This window comes from Heterocephalus glaber, unplaced genomic scaffold, assembly GCF_053883595.1.
Source record: "Heterocephalus glaber isolate CG9 unplaced genomic scaffold, H.glaber_assembly_v1.0 deba00001498, whole genome shotgun sequence".
Lineage (NCBI taxonomy): Eukaryota > Metazoa > Chordata > Mammalia > Rodentia > Bathyergidae > Heterocephalus > Heterocephalus glaber.
In genome coordinates, this window is record NW_028258321.1 from 3,997,445 (window position 1) to 4,020,770 (window position 23,326).

The following is a 23,326-nucleotide window of genomic DNA, read 5'->3' on the forward strand; positions in this document are numbered from 1 at the left end:
TGCTTTGAGATGCAGGTGTCAGGTACCTTGTCCTAGCAAGGGGAAAGCTGACCAGCCCAGCTGTGCTCTGGCAACCACTGTGGCTGCAAAGCCCCTTCTGGGAACTTCTGGGGACCACGTGGGTCCCCCCATCCAGTCCTGCACTCAGCTGCTCTCACCTCCCACATGGCTCTCTCCTATAAAGCCGCATTGCCTGACTGCTACCCTGTCTATGCAGGACTCTTCTACTTACCACTTCCCGGACTGACCACTCGTCACTCGAACACCCAGCTCAGGGAGTCTTTCCTGTAAAGGGCGTGTTCAGCCAGGTAGAAGATGATATCCCCACACACTTGGCAAAAGGACAACTGTCTAAATAATTTTCTTTCCCTACCTAACTCCCTCCCTTCGTCCCCAAAGACTGCCACTTCACAGAGTATGTGGAATCCACTCCATTGTTCTCCTACAAATTTCCCTCACACAGATCTGTGCAGCAATGGATCCTTAAAAACAAAGTCAATAACGGAAGGAAAAGGCTACACAAACATACAGGGTTCTAATAATCTTAATAATTACAGTGAAGTATGTACATGAGTTACTGTCCTAAGTGTTTGTGCATTTATTATTTAATCTTTACAACAAGGCGTCTGTTAATTCATTCATTGAACAAACATTTATTAAGCACCTCTGATGTGCCAGATTCCCTCCTCCGTGCTGAGAGCATAGCTCTGAATTAACATGCAAAACCTCCCTCTCACTAAAGCTTAGATGCTAGTGGTTGCAGGTAGACAATAAATAAATCAATAAGTAAATATTTAGCATGCCAGATGGTGATAAGTACTAAGAAGGAAAACGCAGACCAGCAGTGGAATGCGAAGCCCAGGTGGGCCCTAAATCCAATGACAAGTGACACTGTGAGAGAGGAGGAGCCCAAGTGAAGACAAGGGCAGATGGCAGTGATGCAGCTTCAAGGAATGCCAAGAGCCCCGGAGCTGGAAGAGACAGGGAGGATTTGCCCTGGAGCCTCCAGAGGGGCGCAGCCCTGACAGCGCCTTGATTTCGGGCTTCTGGCCTCCAGGACCGACCGGGAGGGTACAAATATCTGCTGTCTGAGACCACCCAGCTTGCAGCAAGGATGTGGCTTCCCAAGGAAAGGAAGACACAGAGGCTTTGGAAAGTGCTTAGTGTGGCAGAGTCTTGGGATGTTCCAACTGGCACCTGTATCCTGGCACCTGGACGACAGGGCATCCAGGTACTGATGGCGAACTGTGACTGAGGGCTCACCCTCCAAAACTTCAGGGTGTTGGGGCTAAGGGTTTAGTTCCTTGCATTTGCCTGGCAAACGTTCCAGCATTTGCTGGAAGTAGCCATCCCTTTTCTGAAACATGGGGTGCCGGGGATAGCTGTTGCTTAGTACAAGGACAGTTTCATGATCTGGCCAAGCAGATGACTACGCAGGATATAGCTGAAACTGTCACTCAGTTCCCTGAGAAGTATCACGTGGGCAGAAAGCATCATGTTTGCACCCAGCACCCTGTTTACTCACACCTCTGCCCGTCCTGAATGAGCAGCGAAATGAGGTATGAGACATCCATGCACAGGGAGGCAGGCCCCGGGCGACAGACCAGGTCAGCCCTATGCATTAGCAGATGCCATGACTGCTCCCCGTTCCCAGTGGGAGAGGCTCCTCAGGTCCTCTGCACACCAGCAGGTCAGCAGAGCACACCCAGGTCCCTGTGGCCAAGACCCCAGGAAACCCCTAGAGCATGGTCCTGAGGTGGGAATGCAGCCAGTTAAACAGCCTTTCAGGACAGCGTCATCCCCAGGGTGGACGTGTGTTGGAGAAAGGAATGCACAACCCCAGTCCCAGGGCCATTGCCACGGTGAGGAGCACTAAGTCAGCGTGGCTGGGGAGACGTGTACTGTCCGGTGTGTGTGAGTGTGGGCTTGTCTGGGTGTGTAACGACCTGAGCACAGGGTGTGGACGTGTGTGTGCCCTGTCCACAGGAAGCCCGTGTGTCACAGCTTCAGCAGAGCCCGGCTGGCCCAGTGCATCCCTCTCCCCTGCCGCTGCGCCCCGACATGCCCACAAGCCTTCCTGGGGACTCCGCACAGAGAAAAGCAGGGTGCCAAGCTCACCATGTTTTCAGGGGCCAAGAACCTTTCAAATTCTTTTAAAATACAAAGGAAAGAATAAACTTTTAGAATGAAAAAAGTATTTTACTACATATTAAGATATTTGTCTTTCTACCAGTACAGTAGTAAAAGTACAACTTTTTATGATTTTATGTCAGGAAGGCTGAAGTCCTAGAAGCCATGAAAGTCATCGTGCAGACTTGCAGGGCGCCTTCTAGAGGCAAAGGCCTTGGGACCGCAGCAAGAGTCCCTGCAACAGCAGCAGACCCTTGGCAATGTCTTGACTCATTGGGCAGATGCCCTCTGAGCTCTCTGACCAGAACCTGCCTTCTCCAAGAACGAGACACCAAGAGACCGCAGAAGGAGCTCACTCACGGGCTGGGAGCTAAGTTCCACCTGGGGCTGTACAGGGGCTTCTAGGAGTGGATCTTCTACTCGGTCAGAAACTGGCTTCCCGGTCGCTTGGCCTGTGCTTCTCCAGAGCAGGCCGGCAGGGACTGAGAATCTCTAACCCACTTACCTCCATAGAGAGCTCTCCGTCACGCTCCCCAGGTTGAAGTCGTACAGCTTCGTCAGGATCAGTATGACCTGCAGGGGGTGGGAGGAGGGCAGAGGAGAGGGGCAGGGGAGAGAGGAAGCTTACTTTAGTTTGTACAGCAGCGCACAGTGCATCTCATATCACCCAGAGGAGGGCTTAGTATTTATCCAGTGAATTGAGGGGTATTATAGGATCAAGCAGGGGGAAATTATTAATTTAATGCATCCCTATAACTAGCAGCATTTATTTGAATCCTGACAGTTCTTTGCATCTGAAATAAAACGCACCAACAGGAATGAACTGGGTATGGACAGTTGTTTCTCCACATCCAACCTCTCTCACAGTCAGGCCCAGGCCAGCTGGCATTGCTCACCACGGCCACCCCGAGATCAGAGGATGGCCTTGCCTTTGATCTCGAGATGACTGTGATGTTCAGAATTGGATCCAAAACAGGTAAGAAGGATCAAGGCCTACTTCTTCCTGCCTACAGAAGGGGTTCAAAGAGATTTTGTGTTTCCAGAAGTAGGGCCTTCTTCGCAGCCATAAATACTTGAATGGAAGTTGGTTCAGTCCCCAACATCCTCTGATGCCATCGGCCATGGGTCACGCGGCATTTTCTCCCACCATGCAATACGCAGGTCACTGGACTTCACTGTGTTCCAGGTAGAGTCAAGAAACCAAGAAGGAAGCAGCACGTGTCGGAGAGCTGTACCTCCCTCGCCCAGAATCGAGTCAGTGGCACTCTGAGCTGGTCTGGGGCTGGTCGGTCTGGTCTCACGCCCTTCCCATCTCACCAGCTGGGGGACCCCTATATCAGACACTGCCCTGCCTACCCCTCATGTACGATGTAGGCGGACAGCGGCTTAGGCACAACCTCCTAGCTCCAAGAATACTAAGTACCTGCACCTGAATCAATTTTAATCAAAAGCAGGTGGGTAACAGACATCCACACATCGCTTGTCTGCACTCCTGATGATCCAGTTAACATAACTGTGTTTATCTAAATTTAATGCATAACTCATTTCACTTTTCTCAGCTCCTCCTGATTCCACAATTTAACTTTCTCCATTTCATTTACATAGCAGCCATTAAACTCTTTCCAAGATAATGAATTTCTGGTACCAAGATTAGACTTTCCCATTCTAGTTATCCATTAAAGATTAAAGAAAATAACCATTATACTGAACATTTTTATGGCACTTTAACAACAAAATGCTCGGTTTGAGATTTATTCTCATCCAGCACTCTAGGGGTCAATCAGCTACAATTCTATTTCTTCTATGTAAACCAAAAAAAAAAAAAAATTAAAAGGCAAGAAATGTGATCCATAACAGTTCAAAGGGAACTTGACAAAGTTGGTCTGGACCTGAACTTCTGGTAAAGCCATTACTGGGGGGCTCAGACTTCCTTCCAGACTGTGTCTTGGGACAGGAGCGTCAGGTGGACAGGAAACAACCTCAGTGGAATGGTTATTTGCAGGTAGGAGAATCTACCCAGGCACCTGTGGCATTACTACATTAACGACTGACTCTCCCACTTGTTGCTGGTTTCCTCCTTGTTAAAGTCCAGAGACTTATCCATGTCCTCCGGAACACTAGTGGCACATGAGATATACTGTTTAACTCATACACACACAGACCCACACACGTGTGCGTGCACACACACACATGCAACAGAACCATCACTTCATTTGAACTTCTTTTATCTACAGAGTCACCAGGTACAAGGCAAGGTATTCATGTGCAAACCACCCCCAATTCTGGGAGAAATAAGTTCAATCCTGTTAGGAATGAGTGGCAATGCCCACAGAGGGCTCCCCAGGAGCAAGTCAGATCACTTCAGGACCTCGAGCTCCAAAAAAGCACAAAGCCTAGGCAGAAAGCAGAGATGCTGAGGGTAAGAGTTCCACTTCAGGTGACAGCTTCTAATTAACAACTGGATCTGGAAAGTTCTTCTCACCCAAACTTAAAGAACCCTCCTTCTCTTCCTCCCTCCCTCTGTTTCTTCTCCTTCCCACCTTCCTGCTTCCCTCCCTCCCTTCCCTTCCTGTTCTCCCTTCGTGCTTCCCTCTCTCCCTCACTGGGAGTCATGCCTGGATCTCAGCTGAGCAGCATCCTAATCTCTCCAGTTCCTTCCCCCTTTGCTCTTGCAGGCATTTTTCGTAGCGAGTTTCTCAGACACCTGGATGTCTCCTTGTTGGAGAATGCAGACTAACATATGGCTCCAGACCTCGGTGAGTATGATTTCTGCCCTCATGACTGATCCGTGCACTTTCTTGGTCAGAAACTCTAAGGCTCCTCCCGCTGGGGGATGTGATCCAGACTGGAGACTGGCAGTGGAGGCCCCCCATGGTCTGGCCTAGCACTCTCCCCCCAGCATCTGTCCAGTTTCCAAAAGGCTGTCCTCAGCTTTAAGCGATCTGAATGTCTCAAGGTCCTGTGAGTTTGCCCAGCTCACTCTGCTTTCTTCTGTGCGTACAGTTGTCTCCTGCCTGTGCCATCCTTTCCCTGCCTCCTGTTCACTAGGAAACAGTCCAAAGCCCACCTGCTGCAGGAAGCCCCCTGAGACTAGCCCAACCGTTAGCTTTCTCTCCTCCAGTTTCTCCTCTTTCTTTCTCCCTCCTAATTTGTTTAAAACTGAGTCATATAAACAACCACTTCATCGGCCACCATCTCAGCAGCTTCTGGAAGTTACATGAGATGCCTTCTCACCCAGGTTCTGAACGACCCCAGGGTGTCATTTGGCACCTCCGTCCTCTTCACTGACAAGCTCAGCGCACCGAATACATTATTTTACAGAATAATCCCCTTTGGGCCAATGGAAGACAGCGATACCCTATCTGGTAACTCACAGATACGGCAGGAGATGGAAACAGCGAGTCTAATGTCCTCGTGTTAAAGATGAGGAAATGAAACAGAGCCCCAGACTGAGGGCAGGACCCATGGTATCCTCACTGTCTGGACTTGACCGAGCAACCCAGGGCAGCGCTCTTGCCTTGCCGTGAGTAAAGCTGGAGCCAGTCAGTGGCCTCCCACTGCAAGTCTGACTTGGTGGGCTCAGGCAGGCCTGGAAGTCTTCCTGCGGCAACCAGAGGAGCACATGTAGAAAAGACTCCATCATTCCTGCCTCGCTCCTATGCCATGCTGATGCCACCAGCTGTACCATGGTAAGATCCAGATCTAGCCAAGCACTCATGTTTAAATCGACTGTAACCTGATACAGAGAGCAGGCAGAGGAGGGGCACAAGGAGGGGCCTCCCAAAGTCACACCATCAAGGCCCCAAGGAAAGGTCAATGCTGAGCAGTAGGGCAGGGCGGAGGTTTCTTTTCCCCTGGAGCAAGCACACAAGGACGTTAATAGAGCCATGAAGAGATGATAAAGTAACTTTTAGGCTTAAGATACTCTGTACTGAGCAAACAAAACCAAGAGCAAAAGAAAGCCTGCCAGTCCCTGGCCTCTCTCACCACTCCCAGCCTTCCAAAGGCTACCAGGGAGGAAGGAATTAGCAGGGAAGAAAACTGAAACCAGACACAGTATACCCACCTAGCAAGGCCCAGGCTGCCAGGCAAGTAGCCAGATCAGAAAGAGCGGGTGTGGGTGTGCCCCGAACACCAGGGAGTGGGGTGGCAGGCACGGCGAGGGACAGGGGGCCTGGTCCCAGATCAGAGCCTGGCTCGACTCCCCTGCAGCTGATGCCCCAGGATGAGAGTGGCAGGCAAATTCAAATAAGGAAAAGCAAAAACCAAACATTGATTGAAGACCTACTATGTGCTAAATGCTACACTGGGTGATCACATCCTCCTGAAAAACCTTTGAGACCCAGCAGGTATTATGGGGCAACCAACCAGCAAGGGACGGAGCCAGCGTCCCCAGGCTCATCTGCTTCAGCCATGCTAGTTCTGCTCCTGCGCAATGCTCCTCCGTGCAGCCAGGGCTTCTGTGGGCTTGTGTGGAGTAACGGGCAGGAACATGGACAGGGACTGCTATGCCCTTGCCTTCAAGGAGTTTATCATTCAGTCACGAATTCCACAAGTATTCAACACTAAACTCCAGGAATCAGACAGACCCAGAGCTCAAGGCAGGAGATAATTGCGGCTTCCTTTGTTCTTCAAGAAGGAAACAGAGATATGTGGCGAGAAAAGCAGCAAACTGTTAGGAGATCCAAGTTTGTCAAATAAGCTTTGTGAAACAAGCAGCTCTTCAACCTGACCACAAGCCTGGAGGAGCTTCGCCAGCTGGAGAAGTGAAAACAAACTGGAATAATTCATGAGTAAATAGCACGTCTCCTTTCTCACCAGCCATATCCACACACGCACACACAGGAGCAAAGTCCATGTGTATACATATGAGTGTGTGCATCTAGATGTAGCCAGAAAAGCGCATGTGTATTCATGGAAATATTGATAGAAGCGTACAGAACATTATTTCAAAGTGGTGCCCGATGTCTCTACAGGAACTCTGTAGTTATTCGTGGCAGATACCTTGTATCAGACTAAGATGACCCTACCGAGTGCTTGTCCTCTTTGGGTGACTATGACCTCTCTGAGGTCAGAAACCAGGACTCATTCAACTCTGCATCCCCAATGTCGAGCGCAAAGCTCATGCGTGGCAGGTATTACACAAGGTCCTTTGGGTGAATTATAAATGCACGATGATAAAAAGGGGATGAGATGCTGAATGCATGAGAGAGCTATGGATGATGTGCTGTAAGAGTTGAGAAGAGGAAGCAATTAAGTCCAGAGAGGGTGATCGGCGAAGTGTTCATAACCCAGGGGAAGCCGTGGCAAGAAGCTGGATATCCTGAGGCGAGGCCTGCTCAGCTGCCCTGTGTCTCTTTCTTTCTTTTCAAACTGGCAGTGGCAGAGCAAGGGGAGAAGACTGCTTCTGGGGCAAGCAACAGCCCCGAGGCAGAGCTGCCTAGGCCCTGGAGGGGAGAAGCAGGCACAGGCTGGGTGCTGACCTGGAGCCGAGCTGTGGAGCAGGCACAGGAGGACGCGGGAAGAGCTGGTGTGCTCCACTGCAGACACCCACACTGCTGGCCGAGGGAGGCGAGGACAGTAAGGGGCTGTTTCATGCTCCACATGAACACGTACAGCATTAGGGACTTGCCACGGAGCGAGGTGCACTGAAGGACATGACGGCCTCCTATGAAATCAGCTGCTGCTCTCTGTTGACCGCCATCCACCTCCGCTCTCCTTTTCCCTAGGCGTCTTGGGTCCTCCCTCCCCGGCGCTCAAGCCAGCCACAGACACACACGGCCGGCAGGCAACGAATGCCTTTATGCTCTGCCTCCTATCGGCCCTTCTCTCTTTCACCTCTCCCTGCCCTAGGCCAGGCACAGTAGATTCTGGGTGACAAAGCGACCAGAAGAGAAAGGTTCTTGTCACCACGAAGCGTGCAGTCCTCCTTACCTGCTGCCTCCCTGCCTGCCGTGTGGCCCTACCTGGACTAAAGAGCCCAACTCCAGGCAGGCGGGACGCTGGCGCCTGGTGGGAGGGGATTTCCACTTCCTGCCCTCTAGGAGCAAAGCTCCCAGATCAGCAGGCTCGGTGTCTACTTCGCCACGGAATCCTCCTGCAGGTGCCCGCGTCTCACTCCCCAGTTTCCGCGTCCCAGCCTTCTCCTCCTGGACGGGGCTGGCACGGAGGTGTGGGGAGAGCAGAGCACCTGGAGCCATCAGACGGCCTGGCTCCCAGCGCCCTGACAGAGACCAGGACACACTTCCCGTGCTTCCCAAGGCGTTATGGATTCAAGTCCAGTAAGGGAAGCCACTGCTGTGAAAGGTGCACAGTGCATGTTGGAACATTGTATGACAAGTTTCCTCAGCTTACGAGCGTCCCAGTTACTCTTATTTGGTGGGGAGAGGATTCGATTCCAGAGTTGCCAACCTCCTAAACTATACCGGTCCATTCCGGTGCAACACAGGAAGCCGAACATCAGTGCCAGGTGCTCTCCTGGCTGCTCCACAAAGTTTGGGAAGCCAAGCAGGAGGCCCTGGGGGATTCCTGTCCTCTGAAAGGATAATGTGTGGTCGGAAAATTCATAAATCGCTGGCACACGCTGGCCTGGCCTGCCTGAGAGCTCATTCAGTGAAGTGAGGACCTGTTAATGCCGGTAAAATTTTACTCTGAAGGAAAATTACTTTGGTTCATTAAACCTTCCTGAAATCTTGGTGCCTTTAACCCCATGAGGCTCTCTGCGCATCGTCCTGCAGCTCTCCTTCTCATTCTGCCTCCCTCCCCCGTTTCCTTCTGTTTCGCTGATTAGTATGTGATACTTGGTTGTGCATGTTTACAGAGCACAACATGATATTTCAACACAAGTATACTGATCCTCTGGGGTAATTAGCATTTCTGTCTCCCTGTCTTTTCTCTATGTTTCGAGGCTTCGAGCTAAAGAACTCTCACGTCATGGCCTAGGAACTAGATGACCAAAAGCGAAGGGAACTATACCACACGTTCCTGACTCAACCTGAAAGTTCTTTGCCCCCTGACATTTGGAAGAGGCAAATGGCTTTTCCTACCAAGAGTAGCTAAGGATAATGCAAACAAGGTGCTAAACATACATGCAGGGAGTGCTGAAAGCACACACACGAAGCCTCAGCAGTGTTGTGAATCCCCGCACCCTCCTCCCACCAAGGAGAGCCTCCACCCACTGGAGTAGGAAGTGAGCATTTATAATCCTCGGCCCAGTGGATCCACAGCACAAGGCTGCCCAAGCACCCACTTCGTGTCCCTCTCCACTGTGAATTTATACTCTATTTGGGAGGCAAGGAAAAAATTAGCTCAAGAGATACCATCTTCATCAGTATATGACGCACGAAGTTTCAGAAACCTGTTAACCTCTCTTCCCGGCTGTTGAAGGGTACATCTTTGACTCTGTGGCTCAAGACTGAACACATGACCCCAGACTCCTTCCTCGTCCACACAGAGCAAGACAAACTCTGAGTTTTGTGAACTATGTCACAGTCCTTGAAACTGCCAGGTTCCATTCTCTCACCAAGCCAATGTGTATGGAGAGCTTTTTTTCTGATAAATGCTGTGCACTGGGGAGTGAAGAAAACAAACTACCTTCTTTACAGTCCTGGAGTTTATGTTCTAGCAAGGAGATAAACCAATTAAAGATGCAGGTAAATGGCAGTGGTCAGATGTTGGTCAGTGCCTGGGGGAACAAAACATAAGCATGTAGGGAAAGAGAAAGAGCTGATATTAAAAGGCGGCCCGCGGGAGTGGAGGCTGCAGAAGCACAGAGGGAGCCCGGGTCGGGAAAGGTGTCGGTGGGAAACTGGCCTTCAAAACCCGCCTGTGTGCAGTGAGGGTGGGCTTGAGTGGCTCTGGGTGATGAGCACGATGGCCGAAGAAGCAGGCAATCCAAAGGTCCTGGGGCAGGAGGGTGCTGGGCACGGTCAAGGGACATCAAGAAGGCTGACAGAGCTAGAGGTGAGCAAAGGCAGAGAGCGACAGACCGACCGGGAGGTGTAGATCTCGTCTGGCCTCGACAAGCACTGCAACTCTGAGTGACAAGGGAAGTCATCAGGAAATGTACACGGCAGCTATGTCGAGGAAGGCAGCAAAGGGATGAAAGTGAATTGGGAGGACTCTGATCAACTGGGTGAAATACGGGGTGCCCAGGCCACAGGGTCTAAATCTGACTGCGGACCAAACCAAGAGGATTCAAGGACAACGGCGGGGGGGGGGGGGGGGGGCAAGGAATGGCCAGGAAGGAAGGAATAGCCGGGGGCGACCCTCGGCATCGGCCCGGGTGGAGCAGAGTTGCCATTTATGGGAGGAAGACCCAAGGAGAAGATGCTCTGGAGGGCAGCTTGCAAGGGCAGCTCAGCACGTTACGTGGAGACGCTGAGAGACGCTGCAGTGGAGCCACCAAAGCGGGAGCTGGATCAGGAGAGTGGAGGTCAAGAAGCCAATCTGGGCTAGAACGGTCACGCAGGAGTCCGGCTGTCACGACTGCACAGCAGTGAAGACACGAGGCACGATGTCGGGCCCGAGAGCCCGAGTGTGGACGGGGCAGACGCACGAGAATGGAAGGCCGGGGCGTTCGGGAGGAAGGCAGCCGGTGTGGACTCGCACGTTGGCGCACTGCGCGTCTGTCCCGTGCTGACGCTCACCACAATCGGCCCCCTCCCCGCCCCTGTGCCAAGCAGCCCTTGCAGCTTTGCCCGGGCTCGGTGTGCACCACCCGTCCGGGCCAATGAGGAGAACATCGCTGCTGCTGCGTGCCAACAACAAGCCTGGGGAACCCGCCGCGCCTCGCTGTCACACCTGGTGGCGGGCTGGTTACACTGCACCCTCCCGGGGTCCATGCAGAGGGAGCCTTTTCTCAGCATGGGCCTTGCTTTCCCTGCCTGCAGCGATTCCGTTGGAAACAAAGGCTCTCCCCTTCAGGACGCCTTCTCCGCTGTCACTGTGCCCCTCACTCCCCAGGAGGAGCTCATTGTGTGCGTGTGTGTGTGTACGTGTGTGTGTGTGTAGCACACAGTGACCGTGGCTGTGGGCATGTCACTGGCTCACCGATGAGCCCGACGGCCAGAAGCAGCTGGCCTGATGAAATGCTGAGTGGGCCTTTGAAGAATCCGTGACCGCACTAGCTGGGAGCCCACGTCCTTGTGCTGTCCTCCAGGATGTAAATGTGTCCTGCATACGTCAAAGTACAAAGCTCTGACGACCCAGGGCCACCCGCAGGGCTGCTGCCCTCCATGTCACACCCAGGAGTTGGCCATCACGGACCATTTTCACGTCCTCACAGCGCGGACTCTGTGGATGGAGCAGTCTTGGCTTCCAAGGGGAACTTTGTCACCAGGAGACAAGACATCTGCAGCTAGTGTCAGTGTTCTAAGCTGTTCGTACACCAACAGGTACAGAGGGGCCCCTGACTGTCAGGCTATGTGTCCTGTCCTCAAGGGGAGGAGATGCTACTATGCGGCAAGGTCGGAGGGTGGTATTTGAAGCCTCCTGCTGTTATGATGCCTCTGCGGCTGTGCTATCACACTGCCAGGTAAAGAACTCAACAGCTCGAGTGCTTCCTAAGGCCACAGGAAATGTAAGGTGAGCAGCTGAGGAAGACAGCAAGCTGGCCTCATGGCTAGTGCCAGCCATGAACACTGTACCAACTGCGCATATCTACCTTGCTCGGGTCATGTGTTCATGTACTTAAGCAGAGGCTGACAGACAGATCGAGATGACTGGCTGAAGGACTGACTGACTGACAGGTGAAGAGTAGCTAAGGAGACAGACAGTCTAAACAGACATGATGACCTGATGGAGATAAAGGGAGGGGTAGGAAAAGAAAGGCCATGCCCATCATTTATCCTCTTTTCTCCTCCTCTCACTGTGCCTTTTATTTTCAATAAAGAATGTCAGAGGTGATCAACTTCACAAGTAGTTTAGGACAGAGAAGGTCTACACGGGACTGTGACAGGGGAGCAAAAGTAGTTAGTGTCATCCAGGGCAGGGCCGTTATGCATCAGTTTCTCAGAAGAGAGTAAAGCACCCTCGCTAACAGCCCCTTGGCCCACATTAGACGGAGTCACAGTGTCAGCTACAAGGGGAAGGGCAGAGGGGGACACTCGCAGTGCCCACAGGGATCAGCCGTTCTCTGTACTCTGTGCACAGTCCTGCCCTCGGGGGTCGGGAACGGGGCCCTGGAACTGCTCTCCTGACTCTCCTGTGGGCTGCATCCAGGCTGATTCTGCAGTGGAGGGGCCTGGGGTGGACGGCGGAGAAGCACAGAGCAGCCCCAGAGCTGGTGGAGACGGCAGCGGTCTCCCGGGTCTGCTCCGGAGGCTCAGCACACACAGCAGGAACCTGGGGTGGGGGTCCTGGGGGGGAGGCCTGCCTCCAGCCCAGCTTCCTCGCCTCCCATGAGAGGTGTGTAGAGGCCCCTTTTCACCGTTCTCTGCCTTGCCCCTCCAGCCTGTCTAGCACCTTGTAATCAGTTCCTGCACTGAATCTCTGCTTTCAGAAACATCTAGAGTCAGAGACCCTGGCTGACCCATCACAAGCTGTGAAATCCAGGGAAACTGAGGTGAGTGTGGGCTCTGGAAGCCAAGGGAAGAGAGCATTTCAAGGCAGAGGGAGTGACCAGCCTTGTGAAATGCTCACGCGCAGCAGGATAGCGAGTGGACCATCGGGGTTTGCACCAAGATGATGTCAGTGGCCTCCGAAGTCACTCACACTTAATTCCTGGTTCCCACCACCTTCGACTTCAGCACCAGAACAACTCCTCTAAAACAGAGGTGAAGTCCTGACTCCTGCCAGAGTCTCCAGGGGCTTCCACCCCAAATGGAATCCTTCTGTACTGCAAACATGGTCTAATGCATAAAATTAAATGTAAGAGCAAGTTATTCAGTAAAGAGTTGTCTTCAGGACAGAGGAAGAGCCAGGGGTGCGCGGTCAGGGAGGGAAGACAGTGAAACATGGCAGTGGCATTCTCTTGGGACCTGTGGAGAGGAACAGGGCTCACACCCTACCGGGTGGAATAGGAGCCAAGGCAAACACTACATCCCTAGCAGAAAGCATGACTGGGCAGATGAGGGAGGCTCAGACAAAAGGAGAGCAGATACGGAAGGGCGCAGCAGCACTGTCAGGCGCTTCCTAGGTGGCCCCCGCACCTGGCGCTCTGCATCTCACAGAAAACAGGCGTAAGCATGGTGAGGGGTCCACACCACCTCCATGCTACCCGGATGACAAAACTGTCACCGCCACCCGGCCAGGGAGGGAAGGACTCAGCACCAGGCTTCTCCGCTCCTCCATGATCCAAGGAAGGGGCGAGAAACAAATAAGCGTTAGTCACGCTCAAAACAGACCACTGCATCCACCACCTGCCTCGCAAGCCTAAGGTCCCGAGTTCGATCCCCAGTGCCAAAAAAACTAAAAACAAAAGAAACAGACCACTAGGAATGGGGAAAAAGTAAGAACCAAGATGCATCATGTAAAGGTACAAGTTCCCAATGAGAAATGGAATTGTGTTGTATACCTACAATGTACCAATAGAAGAATTTAAGATTAAAAAAAAAAAATCAGACCACTGCTATGAAAGTACTTTGCAGAATTTGGTACTTGAAAAAAAGGCAGGTGACAGATTAAGGAAGTGAGGTTGTTGAAGCAAGGAGCTAGTTAAAAAAAATGGCTGAATAGTAGGGGGTTGTTCTAACTTTGTGTAACAGGCCATTAAAAATGAATTAAAAATCCATTCACTCTCGTTCCCCCAAGGGACTTTGAAAGTGAGAGACAGCCCTCTCTCAGACATGACTTGAATCACCTGCTGTCTGACGAAAGAGGGGCAGAGCAAAATAACCCCAGAATTCCCCGCCAGAGTCTCCGCTCCAGGGTGATGCCACCAGCACCAGGGCTACTGTGCCCCAAGGAGTACCAGGGGCAAGGACTCAGCTCATCACCGCACCCTCCAACAGCACCCTGAGGAGGAAGCCGGGGGCAGAAACAGAGCTGAGCAGAGGAAGACAAAACGGTGGCACCATCGCCGCCTGCGTCAAGCTTCCAGAGACAACAGTCGGTAGAAAAGAAAATACAGCAGCGCGTTTCTTCTTCGCCCAAAGAGCAAACGCTTTAAATGGAGCATCGGTGTAGAATCCGGGCTCTGCCACTGATTCTGTGGCTCTGACCTTAGGCCAGCGGGGCCTTCTGAGCCTCGGTGGCCTCCTTCTGAAGACACCAACAGCCCTTTCTCCACTGGCCTGCTGTGGCGAGGTGCTAAGAGTGCCGGCAGTCAGGCACATAGCGAGCCCTCCGCACGCACCGTGTACACAGCATACATCTGCAGGCAGCGCAGGTAGGAAGATGCCCCCTCCCTAGAATGGGCGTGCCACTTCTTTGGTGATGACAACTTGGAGCTAGCAAAAGACAAAGCATCCCAGCCAGCATCCCAGCCAGGCCTCTCACGAAGCAGAGACGGAAGCCTGGACTCCGCCTGCAGTGGGCTCACCGTGGGGACCTCACTGACAGCCTGCGACGGAAGATCACAGTGCCTCCAACCAAGCCCAGGAGGCCTGGTGTGCGGTCCCGCCACGTGGCTCATTTCAGGGGCTGCCTCTGTGGGCCCCACCTGCAGGCAGCCCTCTCCTTCCTCTCCTGCTCCTTCCTGGGCAGAGCCAAACATGCTCTGCTCTGAACCCCAGTGGATCTTGAGGGAATGAGCAGTTCCCTGGATGGAAGCCGTCACTAAGCTGAGACACACAGGTAAGACCAAGGCGGGACTTGCCTGGACCCTGAGATGGCTCGCGGCAAACACACGCTGGTTTTATTCGCTATTACACCTGCCACGGGGCCCTGCAGCTCATGGATACCCTGCAGACACCCGGCTGGAAATGACTTTTACCCACTCTGTGATCTGGCATTGACCACAACCTGTCTCCCATTCAATCCTGCGAATTACTACAGTCTCTCTGTGGGCAATGCGCAGTGCCCAGCACTTGGGAGGATGCAGGGGTGGGAGACACGAAGCTCCTGATCTCAGGCATGGTCGGCGTGAGAGAGGAAATGAGGTCTTGCACAGCCTCCTACAAGGGGGATGGGCACTAGCGTGACCTACACTCAGTGGGAGACCTGCACCCAAGGTTCAGCGGAGCCTCGTGGGAGCCCTGTAGGGCTGACATAAGATGCAGCCAGTGACTTCTTCACTGGGAAGAGGCCAAGATTGCCCTGCATGAAGATTTCTGTGAGAGATGCTTGCTGTTTGAGGAGCTCATCTTCACAGGTGAAGGAGGACAGGGCTTTTCAGGACAAGGAAGCAGCATGAGAACAAGAACGGGACTGTAAGTTGCCTGCTGTGGTCCAGGGCTGGCAGGGGCTCCACAGAGACAGAGCTTCCAGCGGCGAGGGGAGAGGGAGCAAACTGGAGCCAAACATCGGTGCTGAGGGTTCATACACTGCTGTAACCAATAACCACACACTTAGCACAGCACAAGGGTCCCATCTTACAGCTCTCGGGATCCAAAGTCCAAAATGGGCTTCACCAGCACTAAGCGGAGAACTTCGTTCCTACATTTCGTCTGCAGGCTCTAGGCAGAACCACAGCTTCGGGAGGCAGGCGGCACCAACCCCGCTCCGGGTCCCCTCCTGTCTTCTACTCCCACTTCCGCTCGTTGAGTCCTTCTCTCAGGACATCTTCTGATTGGACTTCTGCCTCCCTCTTCCCTATGTAAAGACATTTGTGATGACACTGAGCCTAGCCCAACCATTCAGCACAATTGCTTTATCTTAAACTCCGGTGATCATTTTCATACCCTCATGGGATCCTAATATATCCACACGTCCCAGGGACCAGGACATGGATATCTTTGGAGGCCACCATTCTACCTGCCCCACCAGGGAAAGAGTGTCAGCTCCACTCAGCAAACAGCACAGAGAAGTCTAATGCGCCTAAGCAGTGGCTGCCTGGAGGATGAAGGGTACGCTGGCAAAGATGAAAATCGGGGGTAAGCGATGAACGAAGACATAAGAGGTAAGAGATCTGAGTTGAGGTAGCAGCAACAGGAAGGGAAAGAAGGGAGGGAAAACCAACCCTGTGAAGGTAACTACTAAAAACTGCAGACAAGAATCACAGAAAGGAGAGAAGATGCCTCCGAGGTCTCCAGAAAGTCAGTGATTCATGGTAATCCCATGAGTGGGCTTGAAACCCACCTCTGGCAGACAGAGGAGGGCTGCTCAGTCTCTGCCCTACCACCCTCATTCCATTCCGAGGTCGGCTGTGTGGACTTCCAATTTATTCCGCTCAACCTGCACCTCCTCCCTTTGCTAGAAACCTGCCCTAGTCCTGGCGCTGCCCCTCCCCTCCCCCTCCCTCCCCCTGCTCTAGCCCATCTGGCTCAGGGACTGATTATACAACTGCCTGAACTTCTGACATCTTCTTCCTTGGATAAACATTTCTTGGCATGGCCACATCTTCAGTTCCTTTCACAAACTCTCAGCCCGGATCTCGCCTTGCCCAGAGTCCAGGTTCTCCCAGCCTTGGCTGTGGGCTACGTTTCAACCCAGAATGGCAGAGAACTGGGCCAGGACAGCCACATGCCAAGATGAAGTAGATGAGGGGCCACCCCACTGATGGAGGGGTGGGGTACATTGCAGTCTGCGCAAGCTCTCAGACGAGGGCTTGGTCAAAACTCCCAGAGGACTGCAATGTACCCCACAGAAGAGCCATCCATTCAACCAGGAAAGGGACTATAAATCCCAGACGTTCCAGGGAGAAAAATTTAGAGTGTAATCAAGGCCATGCCAGGGCCTGAGAAGAATGACTCCCCACCAGTCTTTGGCAGAGGCCAGCATCCCTCTAGCAGCCTGGCTAGGACGCCTGCAGAAGATTATCTGGATTGCCTAAAATAACACAGGCCCGGCCTCTGCCTCCGTGTAACTCCTTAGGATGGAGGGAAAGCTCCAGGCACCAATGGTGATGATTAAAGAGCCCTCTCTGGTGCAGCCCAGGAAGAAACAACAAAGAACACATAATTTACTTGTATTGATTCACCAGCACACACTTGCTCATATCTCCTTGTCCTTCCTTTTCCTAAGAATCTATGGCCACCACCCCGAGAAATATATCTCTGTAGAAAAAGTCCCTCACGTATCTCAGCTACAGAAAGAGAGCCCAGGCCAGGGAAACCTGGCAAGGACAAGAGGGAGGAGACGCACCAGTGTTTCCCACCTGTTGACTCCATCTTCCTCTGTGACGGAACCAGACAAGGTGTGCGGAGAGTGAAGGCCTCCGACCCAAGGCCTGGATTGTCAGATACGGAAACGGACTCAGCACAGATCAGCTACCAGCTCTAAGGAGCACGATGCGCACAGGAGCTAGCCATAGGGCAGGACAGGAGGACAGAGGGGTTTGGTCCTCATGCTAGACCTGTGGCCTGAGCTCTCAGCCCTGCTTTCACTCAAGCTGGACTAAGGAGCCTTCAGTCCGGGTTATTTCACTCAAACAACCTTGTACTGAGCATCTATGACACATTCGGCTCTGCCGCAGGAGCGGAGAGGCCACACACACTTTCTTCTCCCCACGAACTCTCATCCAGGGATGAGCAGGCAAGTCTGCACACGCTGACTGCATGTCGTGTCTACACCAAGAGCACTGACTGCCAAACGCAGGTCATCAGGGACCCTTCCATTCCCAGGATACAAAGGCTCCTCCTGCCCAGGATGGAACAGAAAACACAGGGGAAAATCAGAGAAATGGCTTTGCAGAGCAATGAGTCTGATCCACCCGGGTGGGCACAGGGGGCCCTGAAGCCGCACTTGACCATGATTCGAGGGCATCTAGAGGAGGCCTGGAGGTGGCAAATGCCAGGCACTCCACAGAGGGGGGCACCAGCAGACAGCCTGGGCCCACTCAGTGGTCCCTGGCCTTACAGACCTGTGTGGAGGAACCAACAGATCCCTGCCCTCGGACACCAGGAACCTGTGCACGTCCTCTGCCAGCCAACAAGCAAGTCACCGCTCTGGACACACCGGCTCAGGTGCCGCCCAGCAGGGGAGCCTTGTCCATCAGCACTCGTCGCTCCACCGTGGCTCAGCGCATCTCTCAGCATCTGGCTCTGAATCAGCCCACATCCTCCCCTTGAAAACTGGAGAGATCACTGTGACAGACGGCTCCAGGCAACACGATAACGGGCGAGTCTGATGCAACACAACGTGGACCCCGAGAATGCAGCCAGCACCACACACACCGGTGGAGACACTAGAGGAATCCAAGTCCTTGATGCTATTTGGTGAACTGCTGGATGCAGCCAGGCCTGAAGCTATCAAACCAGCCAATCAATTGTCTTTCTTCTTTCAGATTATTCATGTCCCAGTTACCTTTAAAAAGTTTCTCCCTTCCTTTAAGTTGTCAATCAAAATTACTTTTTCCACAAGGCCTGCCCTGATTCCTCCAGATGTTTTTGCTACTGTTTTTCTATGACCCTCAATGCATCCTATTAAAATGTCCTCTTGCACTGAAAGATCAATGTTTTTTGTTCTCATCACATGTGGCGATCCCTCAGAGCAAGCTGTGTACCCCAACAAACAGACAGAACCTTGTCTGATACATACGACATGCTTATAAACCTCTGTTAAGAAGTAAATATTTATGGGACTAAGAAATTCTAGCTAATGGTTGTGATCACCGAGCATGATGTGCCAACTTGACTTCGGTGAGAACCACCTAGCAGGTGACGGAAGCCGTGGGTGTCCGTGCATGACTGACGCGGAGCGAGAACACTGAGAGGGAAGACCCACCTCGGGCGGAGCGCGGGTGGCACCAACCCACAGGCCTGTAGCCTGGGCAGAACAAAAAGGGGAAGAAAAAGAAGCGTTCCCACTTGGGGGAGCGCCAGTCTTCATCACTGCCTGTGGACCCTGGTTTCTAATTTCTCTTCTGCTGCAGACGTGCACTGGTGGCCACCCTGGGGGCTTCCAGGCCGTGGGCCTTCAACAGGCACTGCGTCCTCGGTCCCTCTTGGTCCGCAGCTTCTGGGCAGCTTCCAGATCCTCTGGCTGTCCAGTGTGCAGATGGCCCCTCGGATGCCACAGGAAGCCCTGTGGACTCTTCAGTCTCTGATCCTGGGAGCCTGCCTAGTCAATCTCCTTGCATAAGTACACCTGTATTTCCTACTGATTTTGTTCCTTTAGAGAAGCCCAACTACTACAATAATAATAATGGAGCTGGACTAGAAGTCAGCAGGTCGTAGAACTTTCCTCGGCACCTAGAAGGCATAGCCTATTTTGGCTCCTGTTTTTAGTCCACAGCTGGCAGTTGCAAGGCAGGAAGCCACGGTGGAGGGATCTGCAGCATGGCAGGCAGTCGGAAAGCAGAGAGCACACGGAGGAGCCAGGGCAGGTGATGCACCTTTCAGGATGTGCCCACAGTGCTGCACCTCTGCCAACCAAGCCTGCCGGGGCCTGGGTGTGTCCGCGGATGATTCCACTGCTAAGTGTCTGTCACAGCCCCACCTCTAAACACATGAGGCTTCAGGAGGTCATTCTAGACCTAAACTCAACGTATTTACATCCATGTTCTCATCCAACCCTCAGAACTGTCCTCTGAACCATGACCTCTGCTGTTTCCCCTTCTTTTAGGGATGAAACCCAGTCACAGTGATTAAAGCAAGCAGAGGCCCGTGACACGTAAACGGCAGTGCCTAAGATTTTCCTGCTCTGAAAATGCTATTTCCTCCCAGTGGTTCAACTTTCACCCCCACCCTGCTTAGGTGTCAATTAACTTTCGATCCCAGCACCACTGAGGTTACTGTAGCAGCTCCGTATGTGGGAACCTCCACTGGAAACTCCTCAAGGCTAAGTTAAAAGCAAACTCAACAGAATGCTCAAGAAGGGTCACTGACTCAAGGTCAAGCCAATGCTTTCTTCCAAACTCAGCATCCCCGGAGGATACAAGCAACCACAGGTCTGCGCTGCAGCTGCCTCAGCTGCCTGCTCCTTGCAAGGGCACCTCAGTCTCCCCGCTGTTGAGTCACACAGTTTCTCTTCCTCCAGGCCACCTACCTGGCAGGCCCCAGATGGCAGTTTTTCTTCTAAAGTTAGACCTTTGACTCAAAAGAGTAGGCTCCATGTGGGCAGTGGTTAGGCCTGGGGGAGGCCTCCCACCACTGGGTGCACTGAGGGGTCCAGAAGCACAGAACGAGCTGCAGAATTACAGCAAGAGATCATTCTCCCAGCCAGCAGTTGCCCGGCTCTCAAGATGCTCAGGCACTTAGGTGTTGTGGGCGTAACAGGAGGAGTCGTGGGAGCATACAGAGACCTGTGAGCCAGTGTGGGGTGTGCGGGTGGGGAGTCGCAGAGAGAAAGAGAGCTGCAGACGCAGCCTTACGGGATGGGATGCTCAGAGGCAGGTGACCCAGCGCATGGGAGGGGCCTTTGGAGGGACCACAGGAGCACCTCAGATCTGGTCACTGCTCTCATGCAGGAATAAACACTCAGGGACCTGCATCTCAGAGGCCATCAGACCTCTCTTCTTCACCTAGACGGCCAACACTGGGAACTCTCCAGTGATGCTGTCGAGGACTTTTCTAGATCCACAAAACCGTGATACAAGAAATTCTCTCACCCCCGGGCTTTCTCACCAATCACCTCCTATATCTATCAACCCATAATACTGACTTTTTCAAATTTTACTGTCTTCTGACAGCTTGAAGGGAAATTTCTACCCTGAGTTTTGTTTTTTGTTTCCCTTTGTCTTAAGCACATCATTGAAAGCTACCACAGGAACAACACAGCCAGTTAAAACCCAGGCTCCCCAGGGCAGGGAGCCTCCCTGAGCTCAGCCCTGACACACCCTTGCTCCGACCAGCAGCGTGGAGGCACGTTTGGGTCAAGTGCACATTAAACTGCCAGCAAGGCAGGCAGCAGTTAGAAACTTCCAGAAATGAACCTCATACACTCTGCGGCAGCCTAAGTCAGCCCTGCCTCACGCAGCACTGGGTGCAGCTGAGGAGCCACCCTGCGGGGCGGGGGGAGGCACCTCCTCAGAGGGCCCATGCGGCTCCCCGCATGCTGAGGGGGTGGGGGATGGTGTCCTAGGCGCCCGGCCTCCCAGGCTTGCCCACTGGGGGCCAGTGCTACCCCCTGCATTCCCAACGCCCGCATCACGACTCGTCCATGGCCCACTGAGTGGATGAAGAGCAAGGCAACAAGAGTTGAGAACTGTGTAAAGGAGGAGAAATACCCCAGAGACTAAAGCATTCAAGTCACTGACATCAACCAGGCCATGGCTGGGATTCTGGCAGCAACACCAGCTGTGCACCCTTGGGAACCCTGTGACTGGGCCTCCTGCACCTGTCCTCTGCCTCTGAGACAGGCACACCTGCCTCCCTGGCCTCGATGAGGAGCACAGAGGAAAGCGCTGTATAAGAGCACTGCTTCGGACCCTCAGGAAGGAACTGGGAGTGTTTGCTCGTGTTAGAGTAAACTCCAGAAGTCTCCATTTCTCTGGAAGGTAGAGAGAACACGCCAGGCATGGTGAAACACGCCTGTGATCCCAGCACTCCAGAGGCTGAGGCAGGAGGATTCCTGAGAGTTCAAGGCCAGCCTGGGCTACATAGGGAGTTCAAGGCCAGCCTGGACTGCATAGCGAAACCCAGTCTCAAAAAAAAAAAAAAAAAAAAAAAGAGGTGGAGGGAATGGTGAATGGAGAGGGGAGTAGAAAGTAGGAGAGACCACTACAAACAGCCCTCATCTGGCGTCCAAATGACCCTCCCAGCCAGAGCCTATTCCCCATCATCCACTGAGGAAACACAGGCTCAAAGAGGCTAAAGGACTTCCACAGGTAACACAGCAGCAGAGCTCCAAGTTCTTGGTCACTGTCCATCATAAGGTGGATTTTGAGTCACCAATGGGTCTAGAAGGCAGTGATTGGCAGCCAGTCCCTGACTGGCCCCATGGAAATAGATATCAACTCATTAAACCCACGAATACCCCATACCCCAGTGCGCCTAAGATCCCCATCATTTGTTTAGTGTAAAAATATGCGCGGGCTGAAGGACAAATACAAGAAAAACAATTAGCAAGACAGCATGGGGCCCAGTTTTCGTTCACTGGAAAGAATGACCCTGTGCTAGTGCCGGATCCTTAGCCACGCCCCCAGGGACCAGAGCCCAGGAAAGAAAGGGACAGAGAGAGTGGGCACATGCCCAAGTGGAGACAGAATCAACATGGAAAATGCCCAAGGCCTCACCTCTGAGGGATTAAGGAAAAGCAGATTAACTCATTTCTGAAATGCCAGGATACCATCTGACTAGCGAAAGTTAATTTTGAAACTATGAATCTGAGACTATTGTAAAGAAACAGGCACCCTCCCATCCTCCTGGCCCGGGTCTGCCAGGGAGCACGTTGGCAGAATGACAAAGCTGTTTAGGCCTGTTAACCTGCTAATTCCACCTTGAGTAATACACTCTTACATTCCATGAAAATCACTCAAAAGTAGAAAAATGAAATGAAGCTATTTGTATGGAAATGTTTGCAACAGTTCTATTCCTCTCCAAAAAAAGCCAATTAAACATCCTGAATGTCCAATAGCAGCAAATACTCAAGCAATTAATAGCATGTTCTACAATGGAATCCATACTGTGATTACAAATTGGAAACTGAGTCTACATGGTCTATATTAATTCAGGGGAAAAGTATAAACATACTTAAAGCAAAAGATGTATTCTTTCTTCTAGCTATATATAAATATATACATATAAACCTACTAATACACTGACATTCAGTATACCCTATAAAGTTAAGTGCATAATAGAAATTTTTGTTTCATATCCTGACTTAGCTTGAAGCATATCTAAAAGTGTAATTGCAGAAGTGCAAATATATAAGTGCTAATCAGGACAGAATAATATTTTAAAGGACTAGGAGTATGGTGAATCTGCTTTGTAACTCCATGTCAAATCTTTACTCATGTATATTTAAATGTCCAAGAATGTTGCACTGCGGGGTCCCCTGTGCCTGACGTTCACCTTGTTCCTCACAGCTGCAGTTAGTGACTGTGAAAGGCTGGGGCTCAGCGAGCAGCTCAACGATAATCATGCCCAGTGACCTTCCCTTAGTGCTGTCCACCTCCTTCACAGCACACTTCCTGAGAACAAGGACTGTGTCTTCTCCCTCCTTCCCATCCCACCGAAGACAGCATCTCTGCGTCCCCATCCACAGATGGGGGGGT

The 23,326-nt window shown here is 52.3% G+C and overlaps 1 protein-coding gene across 1 annotated transcript in view; it reads right to left on the minus strand.

The window, feature by feature from the left end:
• Positions 1 to 23,326, minus strand: part of Sorcs3 (sortilin related VPS10 domain containing receptor 3) — a 568,351-nt gene that overhangs the window by 396,504 nt on the left and 148,521 nt on the right. The window contains exon 2 of the mRNA XM_004866511.3: positions 2,636 to 2,703. Coding sequence (XP_004866568.2) covers positions 2,636 to 2,703 — 68 coding nt within the window. The remainder of the gene's footprint in view (positions 1 to 2,635; positions 2,704 to 23,326) is intronic.